Genomic DNA, 24,674 nt, shown 5'->3' on the forward strand with positions numbered 1-24,674 from the left:
CACTCTCCTTCAGAATCCCATCAGCCATATCGTTCCTTAAATTCTCCCAACCATTCTACGACATTTTCTTCTCTACTTGCCCTGAGCTGCTCCAAGATAGAATGCTACTGGACAATAATTTCTTTCTCCTTTCTGCCTGCTTAGTGCTGCAGATGCTGAAGCAATCCAAGTCTTCATACAACAGGTAAATTAAAATCAACTTTGGAGTTAATTTTTTCAGTTTGTTGCATACTTTTTTACAAGTATTTTAACTACCTTGCATTGTTAAGAATTCTGCCTTGGATGAAACATTAAGACTATGCTGACTGGGTATACAGATAGAAAAGTCAACAGTCACATCTGGCAATGACTGTTTGCAGTGTTTCAGATCCCACCCAAATAATGTGCTAGCCACTCTCCCCCTCAAAACCTCTTGAGTATCAGATACTGTTCTCCTTCATTTCTTTTGTGCTGCATTTCTGTGAAAACCCTTCTCTCTGTTTAAGCAGGAGCATTCAGATACTACAAGAGAGACACTGAGGGGCTGGAGTGGGTCCAGAGAAAGGCAATGGAGCTGGTGAAGGGTCTGGAGCACAAGTGTGATGAGGAACAGCTGAGGGAACTGGGGGGGTTCAATCTGGAGAAGAGAAGGCTCAGAGGAGACCTTATTGCTCTCTACAGCTACCTGAAAGGATGTTGTAGCAAGGTGGGGTCAGTCTCTTCTCCCAGGTAACAAATGACAGAACAAGAGGAAATGGACTCCGGCTGCACAGGGAGGGGGTTAGGTTGGATATCCTGAAAAATCTCTTCACCAAAAGGGTTGTCAAGCACTGGAACCGGCTGCCCAGGGCAGTGGTGGAGTCACCAGCCTTGGCGATATTTAAAAGACGTGGATGTGACCCTTAGTTTAGTGGTGGACTTGGGAGTGCTAGGTTAACAGTTGGACTTGACAATCTCAAAAGTCTTTTCCAACTTGAACAAGTCCACGATTCTGTAACAGCCCCTTCAGATGAAAGCATACTGCTCTTCCTTCACACAGGAAATGGAGAAGAAAAACACTGTTTGAAGTAATATGAAAAAAAAATATTATGACAAAAGATATCAGTGTTAAACAGTACGACTGAAGACAATCAAAGGAACAAAAAAGTTGTAAGGAAATGTTTATTGGTTATAATCGGGGGGGAGAGGTGTCTATTCATATGCAAATAGGAAATCTTGTTTGAGTAGCGTGTTTATCTTTAATCTCACTGGTTATCACCTAAAATGCTTACTGCTCTGCAAGCAAGGCAGGTTTGCAAGTAGCCATTTAAATATTGATATCACTTTAAGAATCCCAAAATCTAGGTTTCATTATCTTAAATGTCAGGCATTGGTAATTATAGCAACAAAAGGCATGACTAATAGCATTTGCTGTGCACTTCACAGGAAAGGGGAGTCCATATGTATGCAGAAAATAACAAGATACTCCACAGTAAAGAAATATGATAATATTATTGCAATAATCATCTTGGTCCACAGGCACTAACGAAACTTCAACTAACTATCACCATCTAGAGGTGAAATGTAAATGCAATTTGGTTTGTTTTTCTTTTAATTCTGATCTGAATTCTGTCTTTATACCTGCCAATATAGCAAAGAAAACAGGGTGTTTGTAAGAGTCTACTCTTGACTTTGCCAGCGTGATCCTGATTTTACAAAGCCACCTAATATTTAACTGTTTAATGGAACAGGTTTTCTTAACTGTTACTTAATACAAAATATATTAGTTTCTTCATATGTGGCTAGGTCCTTCAATGCTTATAACTGATCAGTTTTCCCCTTGCTACTAGCTATAACAAACTTTGTAAGGCGAATAAATCTCTGGAGCCTCTTTTGGACTCAGGGTGGGTAACAGTAATTCTTCTAATGTTCTTGCCAGAAGATACTGTTATGACAATCTAGTCTAAGCTCATCTAGCTCCTGTCACAGCTCAGATAATTCCATCCAGAAACGTCTAAATAATCTTTATGATTTGTTGATTCAGAATAAGGACATCAGCTGGCCATCTAATTAAGCTTTCTACTCAGGTGCAAAATGAATTCTACCAGTAATCTGTCAGGACTAATGAACGGCAAGACAGTAGTCAAGATATAAACCTGAAGCAAAACAAAGCTGAGCAAGTATAAAGAGGATTTGCTTCTGAAAACATTAGAATGAGTTTGCCATGCATAGAGGATAAACAGTAATGGAAGGAAAGAGATTTCCTAATCAGACTATTATTGCCATTTTAGGACTAAATTAGTCATTATTAGCATAGCATTACAAGGGCAACTCATGTTTAATTAATCCTCTACCATGACCTCCAAGTTTCTCCCACTCTCCTCTTACTGCAAGGCATACCAATTTCAACAGTTCACAAAATGCTTTGGTGAATTATGAAATGTATTTTATTCAGTATACTTAAATATGAACAAAAGGTATAAAGACATTTATGCGGAAATGTTGCCTACCTTCCAAACCACTGCTATCCAGGGGTTTTCTGTGAAAGAAGTCACCTCTTTGTGTTTGCATTGATTTTTCTTCAATTTGAATTAGCTCAATTATTTCCTAAACCCATGTAAACTTTCAGTATTCGAAAGCTCCGTGGCAATATCTTGCCCCCCTGTTACATGTTGTGGAGAAAACCACTGTCACAAGCTTGTTCTGGAACTGCAAGCTGGTGGTTTCAATGGATGCTACAATTTGTATTTTGAAACAGTTGAAAATCTCTCCATGTCCTGCATGATTTGAACAATTGCTATCTTATTCCCCTCTCAGTTGTCTGTCTTGCATGCTGAGAATTTCTAATATGCTCCTCAAATGAAAAAGCTTCATTTTTCACCCGCACGCTTCTAGTTCTGATACATTTCTTTTGAGAGTACTAAAACTGCACACAGAAAAAGCAGAGATTATACACGGCATAACAATTTTCTATCCCTTTCCTAATGATTTGTAACAAGTTGTGTTTATACCTTCCTAAACCCTTTTAAAAATTGTGTCAGATTAGGTACTTCAAAATCTTCTGGTGCCCACAGCCAGAAGCTATTTATCAGTCTTGAGCCATTTCACCCTGGGGAATTGCATGTGGAGATTTATTCTTCATTTGTTTGATAAGATCTTCTACTGGTATTTCATTTAAAACAGCTAATCTGCTAATTCTCCACAAGGAATAATTCAGAATGGGAATACCCCATAACTCCATGGTGAACAGAGATTTTACAATATGCATTTTTCTACTACTATCTTACATTCTGAGACCTCCTTCTTCAGCTTGAGTATTTGTTCCACTGACTTTAGCAAGCGGCCTCTTCCTGATATGTAAGAAAAAAAGAGACCATTACATCTTATACCTTTGGAAAGTTGCAAGAGCCCTGTAACACTGTATTTCTACTTTGTTTTCCTCCAGAACGTGCATGTTCCTCTACTTTTTCTTATTTACTCCTAATAAATTTCCTTATTCTGCTTAGCCATGGTGCTTAGCCATCCTTCTCTTGGTTTTCCTCTCTTAAATAGGTTATGCAATACCTCTGGGCAACATTCAAGGTTTTAAGCATTCTCCACTGTACCTGAAAGCTACCCATGCTGTCCCTTTAAAGGTTTTTTTTTAACCAGCTTCCTCATTTTTTTCCTCATTCTCTTTTATAGTTAAATATTACAATAGTGAATTTTTGCTTTAGTTGTTCCTTTTACAGTAGCTTAAGTCAACTCGGTTCATTGAAATTGCTATTCCCATCACAATCACCTTCTTTACATGCAAACCTTCCTCTGTTTTTCAGTTTATAAATTTTATGATCTTCAAGTGCTAGTAACTGAGTCCTGTATTTAAAATCATCCCTCCTGAGAAAATTCCCTATATTCCAGAATCATACGCAAATCATTTATTTTACCAAGATTTTTCATTCATGCAGCAAAATACTAGATTTCCACCTCTCTGAAGCCTCCATAGCCTCCTTTACCCTGTATCACTGGAAATCAAATGGGACATAATCTTCCACAACATGGCTTAGTAGCCCATCTTGTCTTCTCATCTTTCTACTTACGAGGTGAAGTCCCACATGATACCCTAGTGTGCCAGTGACAATAGATAATGGCCTGTGGCGAAACATTAAAAATGGAAAAGTACTGTTCAGCATGGGTTGTGGGAACATAACCTTGAAAATAAGGGAGTTAACACCACTGTTAGTGAAAGGGAGTCCCACGCCGGTAAGCATCTGTTCACACGTTGGCCACGTGTGCGCTGATGTTGCAACTGATAATTTCCCACTCCAGCCTGAGGGGGGATATAAGGACCTCTGCAGGGACAGACAGGTGAGAAGGCCAGATGCGCATCCTGATTCGGGGGGATGCCCTGACAACGCACTGCCTACCACCTCTCCATCCAGGCAACACGTTCCATCTCCTATCTCGGCAGTATCCCATTTATATAGTGTTTGGTGTCCAGTCTTTGCACATGGGAATCCTACAAACCTGGAAAACCTCAGGAATCACAAAATTGAACTACCCAGCACTTACAGCTCTCTTCTCAGTAGAGAGCTTTTTCCCTCACCTCAAAGGACTATGCACAATGCAATGACAACAAAACCCTAAATCATAGATCACAGAATGATTTGGAAGGGACCTTAAAGTTCATGCAGTTCCAGCCCGCTGCCACAGGCAGGGACACCTTCCACCAGACCAGGTTGCTCCAAGCCCCATCCAACCTGGCCTTGAACACTGCCAGGGATGGGGCAGCCACAGCTTCTCTAGGCACCCTGTGTCAGAGCCTCAGCACCCTCACAGGAAAGAACTTCTGCCTAAGAGCTCATCTCAGTCTCCCCTCTGTCTGGTTAAAGCCATTCCCTTTGTCCTGTTCATACAGGATCCAGATCTCTTGTAGGCCCCTTAACGTGCATTTTGATTTTCTGCCATTAGGGAAAAAAAATTATAAAGCAGCAAAAATAATGTTTATTACAAATAAGAGGACTCTCAGAAATGAGCTCAGTCATTTACCCTAATTGACACTTCCAGTCCTTGTCAGTTCATTACGCACTGGTAGCCTGGTAAATATCCTCTTCCACAATTTCAACATTGCATCTAGTTCCCTGTAATCAGGAGCACATGTTTTGGCAGAGATTTAACAAGATAAATGCACAGTTCTGTTATTGAGGCTACTGTGAAGTTTTATAAATTAGTGCTTTCCTGATAGCTATGAAATGCAAAATATGTATTCAGCAAGCACATGACTACATACTTGATCAGAGATATGGCAATTGCTTCAAGTATTTCATCAAAGTACTATGTCTATTGTGAGTTTATGTCTACTCAGGAAAACTTTTTTTCACATGCACAGTGGTAGAAAATAAAGTTATTTGCTAGACAGATACTTGTCCCAGTCATACGCTTGTTACTGAGAACAAACACTGGCAAGAACGCCTTTAATGTAATCTTCCATAAGGAAAGATCTCAGCAGGTACCAAGATCAAGGTTTAATAAGAACTATAGAAGTTTTTGGTCACTTCTACAGGTAATTCTTGCTTGCCTGTTTTTTAACATGAAAAGAGCAAACAGACAACTGTTAAGGAGAGAAATTCTGTAATATTCTGTGCTGTTCTGTAATGAAAGACAAACTAGTCTTACCACAGACATTACTGGTCTATTCTAGAGAGACACTTCCAACTTTCCACATAACATATGTCCCATAAATGGCTGGTATGAACAGATAATCAACAGAGCACACTCAGAACAATTTGTAACTTTTTCAAATGCATTTACCAATAAACACAATTCTACCCACTACGGATGCCCAAAATTACGAGTATATATTGTAGACAACCCACTTAAATTCTCCAAGTGGTGTTTCTGTAAACGTAGAATTATCAGTCTTTTAAAATCTTGCAATGATATTTTGCTTTCTTTTGTCCTCTTCTCAAGAGGCTTAGCCTTTAGAAGTTGTTTTCCACTCCTAATGATTAATGTATCAAATCTACTAAAACCCACTCTGCACCAGCACAATGTATTTTCTAACATGCCATGCCAATGATAAATAGAAACAAGGTGCAAAAGCACAATGAAAAAACCTAGATTTTGTTCAAGTCGTTGTAGCTGGGCCCTTAACCAAAGCAAACTAATAGTAACATCTAGCCCTCTATTCACTTCAGCAGATTTTGGATAAAGCCCTGAACCTGTTATAAATTGGGAAGCTTAGTTTATCTCAGTATTTCTCCTGTGCAAAATGAGTGTGCAGAACATCTCCAGTATATATGAATTCTGCATACTTTCCAGGCTTTCATGATGTTTGTATAGTCATGTGCAGCCAAACTGCATGAAAAGTATTGAACTCTTAGTTCCTAAGTTTGATATCAAGTTTGCTATCAGATTACAAGCAAAATCAATTTTTTTTTTCAAATAATGAAAGCTTTTACTCCAATTCTAATATGCCTTAATGAAAACCACTTTATTACTTAAAAAAATATATAGATTTGGCACATTATATAGAAACCTGGTAAATAAATTGTTTCTGGTTCATGTCTTAGTAGTAATGACACTAACAAAACCCAAAATACAAAAGCAAGCTTAAGAATAACAAAGGATTCTTTCTTCCCATTCAACCAAAGGGAATACAGCTAAAAAGCAAATAATAAAATCCAAATTGTTGGTAAAAAAATGACCCTTTTTCAAACGGATATATGCTATGCGCTTTTCCTAATTTTTTTTTTTGGCCATTTAACCACTCAGTACTTGGAAACTGGCAGCAATTTTTTTTTTATATTGTTTTGGGGGGTTGTGGGTTTGTTTTTTTTGTTGTGGTTGGTTGGTTTTTAAACAAAATGGCCTTCCTACGCAGTAATAATATTACTACTGAACTTAAAAGCCTTTAATAACATACAGAGAAAGTTTTCCTCCCATGCCTTCATTTCTCACGGCATCTCGTGGTAAAGAGGTGCCTATAGTTAAACTCTGAGTATCCACAAGCGGCTGAAACAATTGTTTTATTTCTACTTCTCACTAACCAATGAAATGAGGAGAAAAAACAGTGTGAGCAACAGACCATTATTGATGAACACACTTGAAAATGCCTGAGTTTAAGTTTACTTCTTAGTCAAAACTTGCACAGGAAAAACTTTAGAGTGCTTTCCTTTCTAACAAGAAGCCCACTGCAACAATTCATGCCCACAATTTGGTATTTATAAGTTATGTCAACATTTCATATAAATAAGAAAGAAACCTGGAATTGTGTTCATTTCATCCACATAAGCTTTGGCATTTCAAGAAATATGTATCAGGAAAAGACACATCAACTCTTGGGTCATCTTCCCCCCTCTTACCTTTCACACAACAGCACGTATCAGTAATATTAAAAAGACACACAATTAATGCTGTACAGACAGGACTGTTACATGTCATTTCTCACCATCTTTAACAAGTGTGCCAAGTCTAAGCAGTCAGAAATGTACTTTAAAGGCATATTCATTGGGTGACTTCATTTTAATCTGTACCTGCTGATATAGCTTAAAGTAATAATCAAGAGAATGCAGAAATTCAAGTGTTATATTGTTGGAAACAAAAGACCTCATAGTTCAGATACCAAATATTTTTCTGCAATTGTTTTATTTTGTAGTTATCTGCCAGAAACTCAAAACTCCTATGCAACTTCAGGGAAAAACAAAAAAACAAAACACCCCCCCCCCCCCCCCCCAAAAAAACACCACAAACAAGAAAAACCAACACACTCAAACCCCAAAAAACACAAAGAAGAAAATTCTGGGGTACATCCCATCTCAGCTTCTGCTTGATCAACAGTCTAGACGTAAAAATGCTTGAGGCAACACTGAACTTTTAGAACTCAAAGCTTTTTACATAGTACATGATAGATGCCCCTTAACATTACCCTTTGCTGCTCATCCACACAGGCAGCAACACCGATTCCAGAGAAATATGGACACAAATCATCATTCAGAGTGAGATGACTGTTAAAAAGCTTTAGAAATCCTGTTCAGAGGTAATTACACGTGGCTGAAACATGTGGGAAAATTTTGCAACTGCTAATAATCCACAAATAAAGAAATTCCAATAGCCTGAGCCAGCACATTAAAGAGAGTTTAAAATTTGCTTTTCCATTCTATCCAAGCAGGGGATAATTGTTCTGAAACTGAGAACCAGGAATCAAGGAACAACGTAAGATTTAAATGCTTCAACTATAAGCTAGGTTAGAGTGCAAAGCCCTAAATGCAGGCCTAGCTGAAGCAGAACACACTATGAACATGTTCAGTGACACATAATGAAGGCTTGCTGAACCACTCAAAATGCTTCTGAGGGAGCTATTATTGTAAGCCACATCCATCTTGTCTATCAAGCAAGATTTCCAGTCATGGATAGAGAACCACAGAATGGTTTGGGCTGGAAAGGACTTTAAGATCATCCAGTTCCAACCCCTCTGGCATGAGCAGGGGCACCTCACACTAGACCAGGGCTCTGTCCAACCTGGCCTTGAACACTGCCAGGGATGGAGCATTTACTACTTCTTTGGGCAACCTGTTCCAGGGCCATCACAGTAAAGAACATGAACTTCACCTGGTTAAGTTTAATCCATTACCCCTTGTTCTAGCACTCCAGTTCCTGATGAAGAATCCCCAGTATGTACCCACACACTGAAGAAGGCATTACTGATTAATACTGTTGTACTCCTCAGCCAATGCAGTCATCTTGTTAGCATGCTTTGAAAGTATTAAACTATCAAAAGCCAACTCTCAGAACACACTATTTGGATAATTAACAAAATCCTATGAATGAATATATATATGAAGTTACTGCTGCTGTTCATTACCTGATCTCTAATGAAATTACAGTGAGATCTTTAAATTATTAAAATGTGCCATTTCAGTCAGAAACTTTTACACAGAATCTGCATTAAGATGTGTCACTTACCTGATACACATGGAATGCATTAGCAGCTTTGCCACGCAGAAAGACTGAGGGAATCCAAACGTTAATAAGAGCACGGTTTGATCTGAGGAGAAGAGGAAAAAAAATTGTAATAGGGAAACATATTTATGTATACGAATTGGAAAGCAACCACCTCCAGTGATTCAGATAATGATCAGTGATCAACAAAGCAACTTAACACTTCAAATGATTCCCATGAAGATGAGGAAAATTGTAGTTCTGCCTGAACCTTTTACACTTGCTGTATCATAGCTGTAACATAACTGATAAAGACAAATGAAATAATTCCATTTGGTCCACAAAGCTCAGCAAAAAATTTGAGTTTGTTAGAGTTACACAGTTATAGAGAAGCCATTTCCATCTACTCTTCACCTCCAAATTTCTGTGATTCAAAGACATGAGCTGCATTTTCACCCCTTCATCCACAGAAAGCTCAATTCATTCGTCTGGAGTTCTTCTGTAGAAATAAGAGTCCACCACATTATGAACAGCATCTATCAAACCCAAAGCAACAACAGAAACCAGGAACTTCTGGGTGCTTTGCTGGAATACCAAGACCTGGTTCACTGAAAAAGCCCTCCAAGGGCATCTTCATAAATCTAAACTTATATTCAACATCATTAAAAACTATACTAGGGCATGGACTGTGCAGCTCTCCGTACTTTTTAACAGCAGAACACCACAGCTGAGAATTCAGTTACTGGAAATAATACAAGGAAATTATTGCCTCTGCTTGTTCTTCTTTCTCATAAAAACAGTACAAAGAGAAAAATGTGTGCATTATGAAACTTACATCTCAAAATCAGACAGACTCTGATCTTCAGACGTTTGACTCAAATCTCCAGGGACCTGTATTTAGAAAACAAAAATAATTCCAACACACTGGTTCTTATGCTTTCTATTAAGAAAACATAATATTATACGGAAATTACAATTCAGCATTCAATTGTTTTAAATGCCAATAAAAATTGTTACTGAGAAACAATAAAAGAAATAAACAGTTGCGAAACAGGATTATAAATTCATCACCTCTGTGAATTCCTCATATTAGAATCTGCTATAATTTTGGAAAGAAACAAATTGGGGTTTGTAAAAGCATGTAATTTTGAAAGGTACAGAAAACACAGAAAAAAAGCATCCTTATTAGATGCCTTCAGAAGCGAAGTATGCTAAAAACAAAGTACATTGTGAGTAAATAATTTATGGGAAGAGATGAAGTGCCTAGTGATCACTTTGGTTTACAACCAAATTCCATTCAGAAAAAGACATGCAATCATTTTTACTTTAGCTGTGTTCTTAAACATTCTATAGCTACAAAAGTTAGTAAAGATGGCAATGATGGATTAACACCTGCAGAGTCAAAAGTAGCAGTTGTGAGAAAACAAAACTGAAAAAACAGAACTGAAACAACAATAACCTTTTACCTTACGTTAAAGCTAATTACACAAAAAGGATAGCTTCTCTCCTTTAAATACCATAAAATGTAAAGTGTAACAGAGAATAGTGCGTTTCGATGAAAAAAAAAAATTAAAAGGATAAAATGGTGAACTTCTAGAGACAAGTTCTAAATTAAATATTTGTTCAATGTATCTCTATAATGTACGTTACAGGCATATTACTGGGTTTCAGGTTATTTTCTGCCTAAGAAACCTAAATATATATTACTGCTTATTGTAAAGCAGTAATATATACATATAATGTACAAATTACATATTTATTCATTGCAAAGTAATATAAAATTTCTAAGGGAACTAAAGAAAATCTGCTCCCCAGATGTCTTGACAGGCCAGCTCAAGACCTCCCAATACACAAGACAGAACTGAATTTTGCCTTCGCAAGAGCACCAAAAACTAAGTCATTCCTGCCAGGCAAAGAAAAATAACTGCGCAGAGCCAAGTCTGCTCCAGGGCATAGATACAGAATGCTGAACACCTCCACTATCCTTTTCTGGAGGAGTGAGGTGGAAAGGACCTGCCTCACAATTACCAACATCAGCTGTTGTCTGCTCACAACCCAGCACACAGCCTGGCTTCCCACGACTCTTGTGCTAAAGAACACACATTCTTCGGTCTTGCCTGCAACCTGCGCACTCTCTTTGCATGTATCTGAAGTGGCAAATACTACCACCAGATATATGCTGTTATTTTAATTAAGTTCAGTGAAAGTTCTGCATAAACCTCTCAAAACCAGAGTGTGGATTTTGGAAATAAGAAAAAGGATGACGTTAAAGAGGTCCAGTATGCGGAAACAGACTGGTTACTGATTTTGAGATGGTCATTGAAGTGCTCTTCATTGTAATGCAAAACACAGTGATTGAGCCATCACATCAATGTACTTCCTCATACCCTTGAAAGCACATACTTTTTGTTTTAATATTCCTCTGTTTGTTGCAGAAGTTCTGAAACCCAATAACTAGAAATTTGGAAAGATCATTGTGACAATTCAGTTGTACATTATAACCATTAAGATTGATTATCAGCATTAAAAGGAAAAGAGAAGACAGTGAAGAATCATGGAAGCTCTTTCTATAACAAACTAAATTATATGCTATTTTAATAATAAATATTAAGTCCTTGGCTGATATTTTCAAACAACTCAAAGGAGGATCAAATATTCATATCCCACAGTTTCTGGTGGTTACACACTCCAAGTTTGAAAATTCTAATTCAAATCTACAGAAATTCTTTACTGTAAGGGTGGTGAGGCACTGGAATGGGTTGCCCAGGGAAGCTGTGAATGCTCCATCCCTGGTGGTGTTCAAGGCCAGGCTGGACAGAGCCTTGGGTGACATGGTTTAGTGGGAGGTGTCCCTGCCCATGGCAGGGGGGTTGGAACTGGATGATCTTAAGGTCCTTTCCAACCCTAACTATTCTATGATTCTATAAGTAATGGTCAGACTATCCACAAAGAGTTTTGTTTACTTATACAGAATTCAAACATATCCTTCTTAGGGTAATGCAACAGTCATTAGGACTATATTAAATTCTATTTCATTTTGGACATCAGCAAATAATAACCACAAGCATTTAGCTAGTCCTTAAAAATATGGTAACACCTCCATGTCTTAAAAGTTCTCGGAATTAGTTTTCTCTCAGTATCTGACTCATTAAAATATGGTATCAATATCTACCTATTGGGTTATATGGAGAGACATGATTACAAACAAGATCTGCTGAACAGGGACATAAAGTCCAAAGTATCTGAGTGAGAAAATACAGCCATAATACATATGCCATTTATCACCTGTCATCACTTAACACAATGATGTGATTGTTTCCATCTAAAAGGCTGAAAATTGTAGGTGAAATCCTGCTTCACTAATGCACACAGAACTATCAACTACTTTAGAGAAATGTTATCATAAAACAGGCATGAATGCTTCCAGTACAAACAAAAAGTAAAGAGTAATAGCATGTAATCAGAAAACAGAAACTGTCAAAATATGTCTCCCTTAGAAGATGGACAACTATTAGGAATGTTCTTGATAACTCCCGTTTCCTCCCTGTTCATTTGTGAATTTGAACAGTCTTTCAACAGAAAAAGCCCAAGTGAAGCAACAGTTGCTAGAAAACAATTTTATTGTCTGAATACATCTACTTTACATTCAACTCTGCTGAGGAGAGTTGAACACTATCAAAATACCAAGTAAGGTGTTCTTGACAGATATGTCATTACCTGTTAGTTCTATATGTTTTGTTTCATCACAAGTAAAGGATTTGAGCTCATTCCAGAGTGATGTTCTACACTGTAATAGGCAAACACTTACCGGCCCTCTCAAATCAATTAGTTCTTGTCTCATCTGGGACACAAGAGCTTCTTTAGCCATCAGAGCCCGGTGCAGCCTCTCATTGAATTCAATCAGCTCCCCATGCATTTCAGCTACCTGGAAAACAAAGCCAGGAGATAACTGCATTCTAAACTGAAAAAAAAAAAACAACCCCACACTATTTCTTACACATGTATCAACACTTACGTGTCTTTTTTATTTTACCATGCTCTTTAAGTACTGCATGTCATTGCTAATGCATTACTTTGAACTGACCATTAAGAACAGACACTGTTAGAATAATTTTGACTTATGCCTTGAAATGTAGGTGTTGATACTGAATTCAACAGGAAAAATATGCAACTCTCTGTCCAATTTTCTTATCAAAAGAGATCCCACGGCAACTGATTCTAATAAAACACCTCTCAACTTTTGTTCTCAGTTAATTCACAATTAAACACAGCACTCAACAGTTGCAAACTAATCACAGTATTTAAACTGGGAATAATGCAGAATGCACAAACTGCATTAAACTTCGTCAATAATTCATTAGTCATATTCTGCACTCTTACTTGGAGTTTTAATAGGACTGGAGTCCACCCATCCCAGGCAAATCTGTGAAGGGTCAAAGGAACAAAAATAACCCCAGTTACGCTCAAGTTGTGTAATTAGTACGGTCTGAAGTGTGGCCTCTTTGAACACGAAGTGAAGCTATGTTTTTGCTCTCCATTTTTGAGTTAAAGCATCAAGAAAACATCAAATGGTGCAAGGTATTTATGGGAGTGAACAAGGCTCGATGAATGACAAGGATGAAAAGCATACCCATTTCTAAATGGTTATGTAAAGCAAATTATGTTTAAGTTGGTACCCTGCCAAGAGAAGCAAGAAATGATAAAGCTCAAATCAAGGTTAAAGATGATATTGAGCTCTTGAATTTTTCTTACACAGAAGTGAAATGTAAACCTGTGGCATAAGGGGGAAGAGCTCCAAAAGGACAAAGGTTCCCAAATAGCAAATATCTAAATAGCAGTAACATTATTTCATCAAGAGAATGTGACAGGGAAACCAACAGAAACAGAGAGCAAGACTAAAGGAAGCTCAATATATGCATTCAGCAAGATTTTTAGCTACTACTATCAGATTATACTATAAAATTGAATGAAAGTTTCATTTCAATACAATAGTTTCAACAATAAAAAGCATTTTTTATTATTATCATCATCATCACTATTACTGTTATTATCACTATTATTAAGAGTAATAAATCAGCTTCAATTTAATGGTTTAGGGTTGTTCTGTTTTTTTCTTCTCAGGCATTTCTGTTGCACTTAATCCCATCAGAAAAACTGATTTCCCAGACTTGTAATTAGACTCTTCACCGACTCCTCCTGATAAAAATCAGAACATCAGGATTTCCATGTTATCAATTCATGATCCACTATGTATTCATATCTCAATTATGAACTCAGCATCAGTCTTAATACAAGGTTCTTGACATCAAACACTTGTTAGTAAGCTCATTTTGCCAAAACATAAGATATCTAAATGCACATGAATTTCTGCATTATGACTAACATAGTAGGTCCTACTTAGCAAGCACTTTTGCTTCATACATTACAATCATCTATGCACCAAACAAAACCACCAACTTTACTAGAGAAAGTAATAATACAATGCCACTAACTCTGCATAGATTGTTTTCCATACTAGCTTAGCCACTCATTCTAATTTAAAGCGACTGGTGTAATACTTACAAATATCACAAGCCCCTCTCTGATCCTGGTTCTTATTGGCAGGACAGTTAATCACAGACAGCCTGGGCTGGGAGGCAGAACTTCCCTGTGTTTCACATACACAAAGATGTAGGATGCTACCGGTTGCAAATTCACAGAGAAAAACCCTCGTGCTGACAGTTGGGTGATTGGTGACCAAAAGCAATACACAAATTTATGAATGGAATATAGTTCCCATATTTGATATTATGTTGGATTTTTGCAGTGCCTGTCCCAAGCACAAGAAAAAAGTTCAACTCTCTGTTGTAATACCTGACTGTTTTGTCTCTCTCTAATTTGGATGTTCTTGAAATAACTTTCTACTTGAAGAATCAATTAATATGTAAATTCAACAGCTCTCTCAAAACACTGGAAGTAATACAAAAATGTGCAAGTTTCCCTAGCAAAGTTAAGAAATAAAAAGAGAACAGCAAATAAAACAGCAAATCACTGTTATATATTATCAGACAGATAAATTAGCAGGTTATGTTATTTGTGAAAATCACTTTTATTAGTAACTAAGTTCCTTCAGTACTTTTTCTTGTCAAAGAAAAACGTATTCTCATCACAGCAAGGCAAAAGGAGTGGTGAGATACACTTGTGAATAACAATACTAATTTAGGTTCCTTTAATATTTCCTGTATTAAGGTCTGCTAAAAACAATAAAGAGGTCTACTTATAATTAAATCCTTTCAGTTACATTTTATGTAACATCTTCCTTTATTCATTCCACACTGAAGCTTAAGCAATAATTTTCCCAACTGGGACTACAATCTCCTTCACAGTTGTTTTTCTCCGTGACAATATGTTTAAAGCAGACAATTACAGTACAACTGAGCTAAGCTTCCCTTGGCAAGATGATTGTTCAGATATGGTCCTGGCCTATCACAAAGCCTTAGTCAAGAGCCCAAATTCTTAGCATGAAGTTGAATTGAGGCTAGAGTAAAACACTGAGACTGCATGCTAACAGAACTCTAAAGACCTGCTGTCAAAGAAAATCTAAGCCTGGTCCTGCTGCCTGGCAGCTACCACTGCAACTATCCTGCCCTGCAGCACTGCAGCCATGACCAGTCTCCAGGTAATGACACAGGAGGTTAATACCACTTCATGCTCAGCAGAGGTCTAAGCTGTTCATGTAAACCATGCTAGGGATGTTTCACTAAGCAATACAATCTGTCTTAGAAGGGCATGCTTTTAGAGCAGAGAAACAGACTTTTAAGAACTTGCAACACAGTAAGTTTTTTTAACAGGCTGTTTTAATTGAAGACTGAGTTTTTTTAAATATATAATTTGCAGCTAAAACTCACAAAAGTTTTTGCACGAACTGTATCTCAATTAATGACTTTTTGTCAGGCATAGGCATTTCCCCCCCCCCAGATGTCACAAAATGCAAAATGACACATTTCCCAAGAAACTCTAGAGAAGAGCAAGTTGCTCCCATTTGCTCTCAGATGGGTGTATTTTTCCCTTGAGAAGATGCCATTTTCAAAGATCAACATTCTTCTACACTTTTCCCCAACAGAAATAAAGCCAAAGGTCTCCCAAACAGAGCAGGTATCCTACTAAATATTAATAATTTCATTTTGCTACAAGTGAAAACCAGTAAGTCTCAAAATGACAAATGGTTCAGGCAATTTCACTAATACACTCAGAAAATGCTTGGCCATTGCTTTCTTTTTCAAAACTTTCATTTTGTATTCTCGATATCTCTTATCTGCAAGCAAGTTATTTGGTTCTAGGAAGACTCAAAGATCCATTCAAGAATAGGACTGGGTTTTGGTTGTTATGATTTGGGTTTGGTTTTTCATTTTGTGATGTGGATTTTGGCTTGTCTGGGGCTTGTATGTACTATAGCTATAGAAGGTAAGCAGAAGTCACAATTCATCAAAACCAGCAAGAAGAAAATAAGCTGTAGCTTTCAACTCAAAACACGTGGGGAATTTTGCACACTGGTTGAAGTACATATTACAGTCCTTGTACTGTACCGTGTACAGTACTAACCGGTGTTCACCAAGATTAATCCTGACATACCAAAGAGCACTAACACATTGGACAGGAAAAGCTCTCCGCTGGGAAGAGCTGTGCTGGCAGGGAAAATGAAAGTCAGCAAAAGCAAAATCAGAGATAGAGGATAATGAGTTTAATAAAAGGGATAAACTAAGTGTTAATCATGTCTTTAGAAGCTGCATCCTTATATGTATCCTTACAGCAAAAGCCAAAGCCAAGACAACAGATCTAAACCACCATTATCTTTCCCAAGATCCTTTTAATTTCTCATTTCACATCCAGAGGAATGTTTCACCTCATCTGCTACGCTGAGACTGCTCTTCTGACCTGCAACTCATTATCCCTTTACTAAGATAATCTTCATGAGCTAACACAAAATACTTGGAATATACAAGCAGTATCCTCAAGGATAATCTGATATAAGCAATTCAATACAGACGCAGTTAGAATCAGGAGACTACATCTGATAAGCATTTCATAGCCTGCCTCCAAGAAAACAAGACTTGGAACTAAATTGATATTATCAGATACTAAAAAACATGGACTTAAAAAAAAGTCATTTCACATGCCATAAAACATTACCTAATGTAAATTGCTGATGATTTTTTTTGATTTTCAAGCAAATACTGACAGACCGATTTGTACCTAGCAGGCTTGACACTAGACCAGGTATTAACTGTTATCCTGGGTTCAGCAGTAGCAGTCATTTTTCTCCTTCTTAGTAGCTGGTGCAGTGCTGTGGTTTTGACTTTCAGCCTGAGAACAACACTGATAACACAGAAAGTTTTAGTTACTGTTCAGTAATGTTTAGTCTGACCAAGGACTTTCTGAGTCTCACGCTCTGCCAGGGAGGAGGGGAAGCTGGGAGGAATCAGAGACAGGACACCTGACCCAAACTAGCCAAAGAGGTATTCCATACCACAGCAAGTCATGCCCAGTATATAAACTGGGGGCAGTTACCCAGAAGGGCTAGATCACTGTTTGGGTCGGGCTGGCTATCTGTTGGCGGGTGGTGAGCAGTTGTATTCTCTCCCCTTGTTATTTCCTTTATCATTATTATTATTGGTGGTACCAGCAGTGATTTGTGTTATACCTTAGTTACTGGACTGTTCTTATCTCAGCCTGTGGGAGTTACATTCTTTTGATTCTCCTCCCCATCCCTTTGGGAGTGGGGGAGAGGAAGGGGGGACGTCTCCCAGGCAATGGTGGGGAGTGAGCGAGCAGCTGCGTGGTTCTGGGCTGCCGGCTGGGCTTAAACCACGACAACTGTCCTCCCATAACTCACATTTGTCCAACCACAATGGCACAAGTTCTATACTGTAAGTTTTAGGTACACAAATGCAACCATGGTTCCAAGCCTAATCCAAACCAACTGGTGAGCTCAGTTGACTTGACAGCAACAGATCCAGCATTTACTAATGACTGTGGAACCATAAAAGCATAATAGAAATTTTTCTTCCTCATCACAGTTTTCTCTCTGTAATCCCCCATACGCCATGTTGAGACTACAATAATAAAAAAGACTTCCCACCACATCAGACACATTTCTGGGCCTCAGCAGTCCTTCAAGCAGGCTGCTTGAAGTCACATCGATGTGTGGTTTCACTATTCCATAGATATTAATTTGCTGTCACTTATGCCTCTGTTCCTAAGCTTCTAACCTTCCTTCTTCCTTTAAATCATGATAACTTAACATGGTTAAGGAACATATCCATTGGTTGTTGCCATCCTTTATATGTACCTCTGTGTATGACACACCTAGAGTACAGAAATCTTCAGCAGTGATCAGAAGATCATGCATGGTATGCAGACGTTACCAAAACTGCTATATCACCAAGATTCCTCACTTCAAGATCTTAATTCAAGGCATAGTAAAGAAATTCACTACACTTTATTGTTACCTGTTACTCTGAACTGAGAGACAATTCTACAAAGATGCAGAGACCTTCTGGCAATGCTTCTAGTAATTTAAGATTTTGAGATTTTGTAACAAGAAAACAAAACCCATGTACTGCTTCATAAGCAAAGACAAATTCTCACATTTGAAAATCCTCCAATATTTAGAAGCTTTCTTTAATTATCTGGTAGCATACAAATATAAAAATATTCTTAGTACAAAATTAATCTGAGCAAAATTAACCCTTAAAAAAAAATGACTGATTGAAAGGTCAGATATTTAGAAGTGTTTAAAAGCCACTTATCCAATTAAAAGTGATACATGCTAGAATTTTTTCTTGTCTTTTTTTTGCTGACTCAAACAAAAAATCCCTCACCGCAGATTAAGTCATTTCAGCACTTTGAAATAAAACTGAGATTAAAGTTCAAAATCTAGAAGGCAGTTTGAGTAAAAATAGTCAGTAACATACTTTTGAGGCCTTGAGATGCAACTGGCCGATTAATTCCTCGTTCGGCGAGAACACAAGGCATGAAAATACACATGAAACTTCAGAATGGTGAAAGCTTGGCTTAACAGCCAAAATCACCTTTCACAGAACAAAGTGATTCACATCTTGAGCTTACATTATCAACAAATGCACCTCCCACAACAGAAAAAGTTCCCCAGCCTCACATACCAACTGCTCAGAAATTGATTTGCCAGGCATAAAAATACAGCAGTACACATACCACACGAGTTATGTTTGTGAGATTTAGGGAAAGGTACACGGGTCTTTTCAAATTCATTACAAGGCAAACTAGGCTTCTATGGAACTTTACCTTAAAACCTGAGCAATTCCAGGTTAATTTATGTAGAGATGTTTCTTGTTGCTACAAGAAAAACCTTGGAGAGTTAGAAATGATTATTTAACTGTCCAGTTTCACTCCAACATTCCTGCAAGAATGAGTGTTTCCACAGAGGAACAGAATCATATAATCACAGAATCACACACTGGTTTGAGTCAGAAACGACCTTAAGATCACCCACTTCCAATCCCCGGCCACAGGCAGGGACACCTGCCACTAGACCAGGTTGCTCCAAGCCCCATCCAACCCGGCCTGGAATGCTGCCAGGGACAGGGCATTCAATAAGGGATTAATATACTGTGATACATGTTGCAGTACATCAAAAGCCTGCTACTGTAGCAGAGGAGCCAGGCTACTCATTCAGTAGTCTGACAGGAATAGTCTATGCCAGGAAAACAGAAATTCAATGTCATTTATTGAGCCTTTAACAGAGCTCTCCCATAATACTATTTAGTACATCATGAACATAACCTACAATTTAACTTTGAGGAAATGCTGGTTAAAGTCCACCACTAAAATTACTCATATAAAGAGAGTACAAAATTACCAAAGGCTGAAACTGCAAAGAAAGTTGATGTTCTCTTTAATGAGATGTTTACTACTTCATTACTGGTCTACAGCCATGATGTTTTTAAACACACTTCATTATTCACGGCTTGAGAGTTGTATAAATCAAACTGATTTCTCTTCTAAAATAAAACAGCACTCTAGTCCCACAGCATATGACATTGGAAAACATATGGGAATTGCTAGAGGTATCCCAAACCCCCCAAAATTGGGCCCTTAAAAGAAACTGTGGTGACTACATATGTTTCACCACTATTTCTAAGAAAATACAACAAAGTTTATGCAGATTTATTACAAAAAATTTTCCACTACTGTTTTTAGCATAATGTTCAGTGAAAAGTTTTTGAAGTTTCTTTTACTCCTTCATAATTTTTAACTTTTCTTTATCTACTTGGTTAAAATCAACTGATTTACTGATTGTGAGTAAAGAACTTCAAAAAATACAAACTATTTTTACAAATATGTTAAAAACCTGAAAATTCCTTCAATATATTAAGAATAATTTTTTATGGAAAAACAGACACCCAAAATCTCTAATTACTCAGCAGAACCATTCCTTTTAATCTCTTGACAGCTAGTTGTTTCTCTGTGAGGAGACTTCTATGTCCTGATCAGCTACCAAGAAATTTAAGGGAATCTTTGTCCTCCGTTAAAATAGTCTACTGGGAACAAAATAACAGTTACCAAAACTGCTGAAGTTAGAACATTTTTCAGACCCAATTCTAGCTGAATGAAACTGCCAGAACAACATTCAAGAGTGGTTTCCATCCTAGTCCTCAACTTGGAACACAACACAGGCTATCCTTTGAAAGTAAGACTTCACACCTTTTGTTTGTGCAGAGAAAAGGAGTAATGACAAATACACCTGGATTGTTACAGAGGTTACATCCCATTTCAAGTATGTGAAGACACTGTTACACTGTAGTTAGTGAGACTAAGATGCAAACTTCCTCCTCTGGGTATGATTTGCAACCAGGTTTTACAGTGGCTATATCCCCTGCTGTGCCATCAGAGCTGCTGCTAACACTGTCTGCCCCAAACTCAGAATTGTTAGCAACAAACTCCTGAACATGCAGAACACACTTAAAAGAACTAAGGAGGATGCTTTTAAAGCTAAAAGATATTTTACCTGTGGTCTTAATTAAGATAGTCTTTTGACAGGTACAGAACAGAGGAAAGGAGTCAGAAGAACCCAACCAAAGGTATGCATTAGGGAGAGAATTAGTTTCACATGGTCCTATGAGAAAATGATAACCAAGCATGAATGTTTTAGAACTGTATTAATCAATTTGATGCATGACCTGCATTTTTAGTTATCTTCATGTTAATCAGTTACTATGAGTAACCCATTTCAGAGTATTTTGGGCAAAAGAAAGAGAATTGTTTTACTTTTTTATAAAAATGTTCATTTAATATTTAATAGGAGATATGGGTATTAGATATTAAATTTCATCACTTTTGTCTGGAAAATCATCTGTATTTAAATTTAGGTTGAAACCCTAATCTTTCTTCCTTTTTTTCTTTAATGAATTTTATATTAAGTCTTAGAAGTGAATCTTGCTTTAGGAACTTTTTCTAACATGGTCATATCCACAGAACTAGTAGCTTCCATCACCATTTCCATACTGCAGCATTCAATACGCTATATGGTAAAGCAATACAAAAATGAAACACAGTTTGGCAATCAAAAAGCACTATGAAAGCACAGAAAAAGCTACAGATTTCAGAATGTCCTCATTTTAAAGCGCAACTGACACAACAGCAATGCCTGTAATTACGTACTGTAACAATACCTCAAACCTGCTTTCAGAACTTCACCACCACCAGTTATAACCTTAAGGAATCTATTTATTAAAACCCTCATTTTAATATTGAAGTATAATGTGTACTCTTGTTAGGAAAAATATTTTTAACTATTTGAATTGCTTTAAATCTTCTTTGAAGTTGAATTAACAGATTTGTATTTTAACCACAGAAGCCTGAAAATGAAATCTTCCTCTTTCTTTTTTCTCAAAAAATAATTAAAGAAAAAAAAAAGTTTTTCTTTTATGCTAATGGGGGAGGAAGGGAACCAACAACTAAGCAAAGAAACTACAGCTTCAAATGTCATGTTACAATTATGATTTCACAGAATTTGTGCAGTACAAACTTTACCTCTATCAATTTTCTTTCATAAGAGCTGGCTAGTTCCTCATTGTTTTCTACTTGCTTATGCTCTGGCATAGGAAATTCACCATCAGTACTCCAAATGCCGGGCGGAACTAAAACAAAGAGATACCATGTTAAATTACATAAACATCTAGGACAACTCGTCTACAAGTAATAGTTCTAAAAACCAGTTGCTAGAAGTATCAAAATCGGATGTAATATTAAACAGTATTACAAGTACTAAAAAATAAATGCTGCAGGGAGCTTTCTTGTGAGCAACATTTAGACAGGTACTCTCAACAGTGAAAAAAAATAATCAAACTAAAAGCATTTGGCTGTTCTATGACTACAGCTATTTAATAAACGCAGATAGTAACCACAATTCCTACCCAAAGCCTTGCAAAACTAAGCCTAAGCGTCTCTTCTGTCTTTTTTTCTACTTTTCTTCCGAAATATCATTTCATATTACATGTAACAATTATTTACACATCACAGAAATTACAGACAACAGGGCTGGGAATTTAATGGTTTTGCATGAAGCAGAATCAGCTGCAGTTATTTCATTCCTGACAGCTAATAGTCTGATTTATTCCTAGAAACCTCCAATAATGGAGATTTCACGCTTCCCTGCACAATCTATTTAAATTTAAGTATTCTCAGAAAAGTTTTCTTGATAGCTAATCAAAATTCCTTCACCTGCCCATCTAAGCCCATTACTCCTCTTTTTACCTACAGTAAAATGGAAACTAGTTTATCCTATTCCTGTTCCTGGCTATCATTTACGTATTTCATGATCACTTTAATGCCAATTCTAAGCATGTCCCCCCTCTTCTCCAAGTTACATCAAGTCCAATTCAACTTCTCATAACAGATCATGAATTTCTACAAAAAAAAGTTAGCACTTACAAAGTAAGCAAGCACTAATAAGAGAGGTTTATCAAATGCCTTCATCATTTCTCAACAGCTAAACTATATATACGGCCACAATAAGGTAGATACAAGACTTCATAATTCAGCTGACCGCTCTTGAGCCTAGGAACTGATTATTGCTTCAAGTATATATACTCTCTATATATATAGAATATATATATTATTATTTTATTAAGTGAATTTTGAAAGCTATTTTAAAACCTATTTCCTGTAAATCTTACTTGTTAGCCAGAAACTTCTAAGATCAGCGTTTTCATATGTGTAATTTTATTATATCTAAGCAGGTTTGGAAAATGGTCCACATCCAACTCCTGCTGATGGGTGGGAATGCAGGATGCTCATTTAATATTTAAATACAAAATCAAACTGCTTAGTCTATGGCAGTGATCACTCATTTGAAAGCTGGTCTGATACTCTGAACTCAACAGTTGACTCTTGGGCAATATATTTATAATTGCATTTGCTTTTTTAAGTCAATGCAAGGCAAAGTATAATGCTGCATTTCATTTATTATTTTAGGAAACTTTAAAAGCCACACTAAATAGCATCTGATCTGATTATTGCAGCAAATGGAGATTCTTCTCTATAGTCACAAAAACAACAGCAGAAGCTTAATTTATTTGGGCTCTTCCAAAATAGTTCCACAGAAAGTCTAATAAAATAGCATTCTAAAATCCACATACAATAATTTAAAACTTCTGGTTTGATACTATTTGGCAGAAGATTAATCATCACTGAAATTCCTCCTCATAACAGGGGAGCAGTGAAATTAGTTGTATGCAACAGTTTATGCCTCCTAACATAGAAGACTATTTCCTAACATTCCAGCAAAAGGGGACAATGGGAGTTTTCCAAATTCAAACAGATCAGAACTCTGACGTGTAAGGCTAGTTACAAGGACCTTACCCTAGAAAGGTGTAAAATAATATATAGGAAACAAACAAGAATTTTAAGTTAAATTGACAAAAGTACAGAAAACAGTAGTTTCTTCATCCTATTTCCTTCCCAAAATCATCACAACCTCAGAACACAGTAATAAAACCAGTCTTGTAAAAACACTCCATTTTCCTTTTAAGTATTTCAGCTAATTACAAACCAAATTACTTCAGGGAAGTTGTTACTGTCACTTTAAGTTAAACCACAATTGGAAATCAATAATTTGACTTATGATAGTTGTACTAAAAAATACAAATAGCTCTTTCTAATAATACAAATATTCTTACTTGTGAAGGCTCGCATCTGAAAAATACGAATGCCTATGAAGAGATACTGAAAATGATCTATGTAAATCATGGGTACAATAGTGTCTATAAATTTGGTAAAAGAAAAATACTTTCTTTTGTTTCACTCTCCCTTCTTGAAGTGCATCTAAATACATCAGCTCTCAGGAATTGTTCATGTGCTTAAGTACTTTTTTTGAGTCAGAGGCCCAAGTACTACTAAAAATTCAGATAAATCTCCAATGTCAGCTAAGGGGAAAAAAATAGTTTTCTAAAAATACAAAGTGTGAAGTTAGGATATAAGAAAAATTATTACAAATAGTGCATGCAGCTGCAATTTATTCTGGTCACTAATGATAAATATTACAGAAAATCACTGTGGATTGATTCAATAGCTTTTGAGCATAAAGCATACATGTATTCATTTTTAGAAATGTTGGTACTGTTTCATCCCCCTTTTTCATCTGTAAAATCTGACCATCCTACTCTGCTTCTATTCTTATCACTCACTGATTTGCATAATTTTAACATGGCAGAATATAGCCAGCCTAGGAATATTTTTTTTCTTTCCCTATAATTACACTCATCATGCAAACTGTCAGT

At 36.9% G+C, this 24,674-nt stretch overlaps 1 protein-coding gene across 7 annotated transcripts in view; it reads right to left on the bottom strand.

The window, feature by feature from the left end:
• Nucleotides 1-24,674, bottom strand: part of SNX29 (sorting nexin 29) — a 117,948-nt gene that overhangs the window by 55,164 nt on the left and 38,110 nt on the right. For 4 of the 7 annotated variants that reach the window (XR_008972019.1, XM_057407913.1, XM_057407912.1 and 1 more), the window contains exons 15-18: nucleotides 21,928-22,034; nucleotides 12,686-12,802; nucleotides 9,713-9,768; nucleotides 8,902-8,983 (exon numbers count right to left, since the gene is read on the bottom strand). Coding sequence is in view for 6 of the 7 variants with exons in the window: in XM_057407913.1 (XP_057263896.1) it covers nucleotides 8,902-8,983; nucleotides 9,713-9,768; nucleotides 12,686-12,802; nucleotides 21,928-22,034 (362 nt within the window). In the remaining variant the exon portion in view is untranslated. Of the gene's footprint in view, nucleotides 1-8,901; nucleotides 8,984-9,712; nucleotides 9,769-10,586; nucleotides 11,332-12,683; nucleotides 12,803-21,927; nucleotides 22,035-24,674 lie in introns of those variants that run through there. The other 3 variants (XM_057407915.1, XM_057407916.1, XM_057407918.1) reach the window with 3 other exon arrangements.

Source organism: Pezoporus wallicus, unplaced genomic scaffold (genome assembly GCF_028554395.1).
Source record: "Pezoporus wallicus isolate ANWC-B61680 ecotype Strahan unplaced genomic scaffold, APGP_CSIRO_Pwel_v1 contig_4012, whole genome shotgun sequence".
Taxonomy (NCBI): domain Eukaryota; kingdom Metazoa; phylum Chordata; class Aves; order Psittaciformes; family Psittacidae; genus Pezoporus; species Pezoporus wallicus.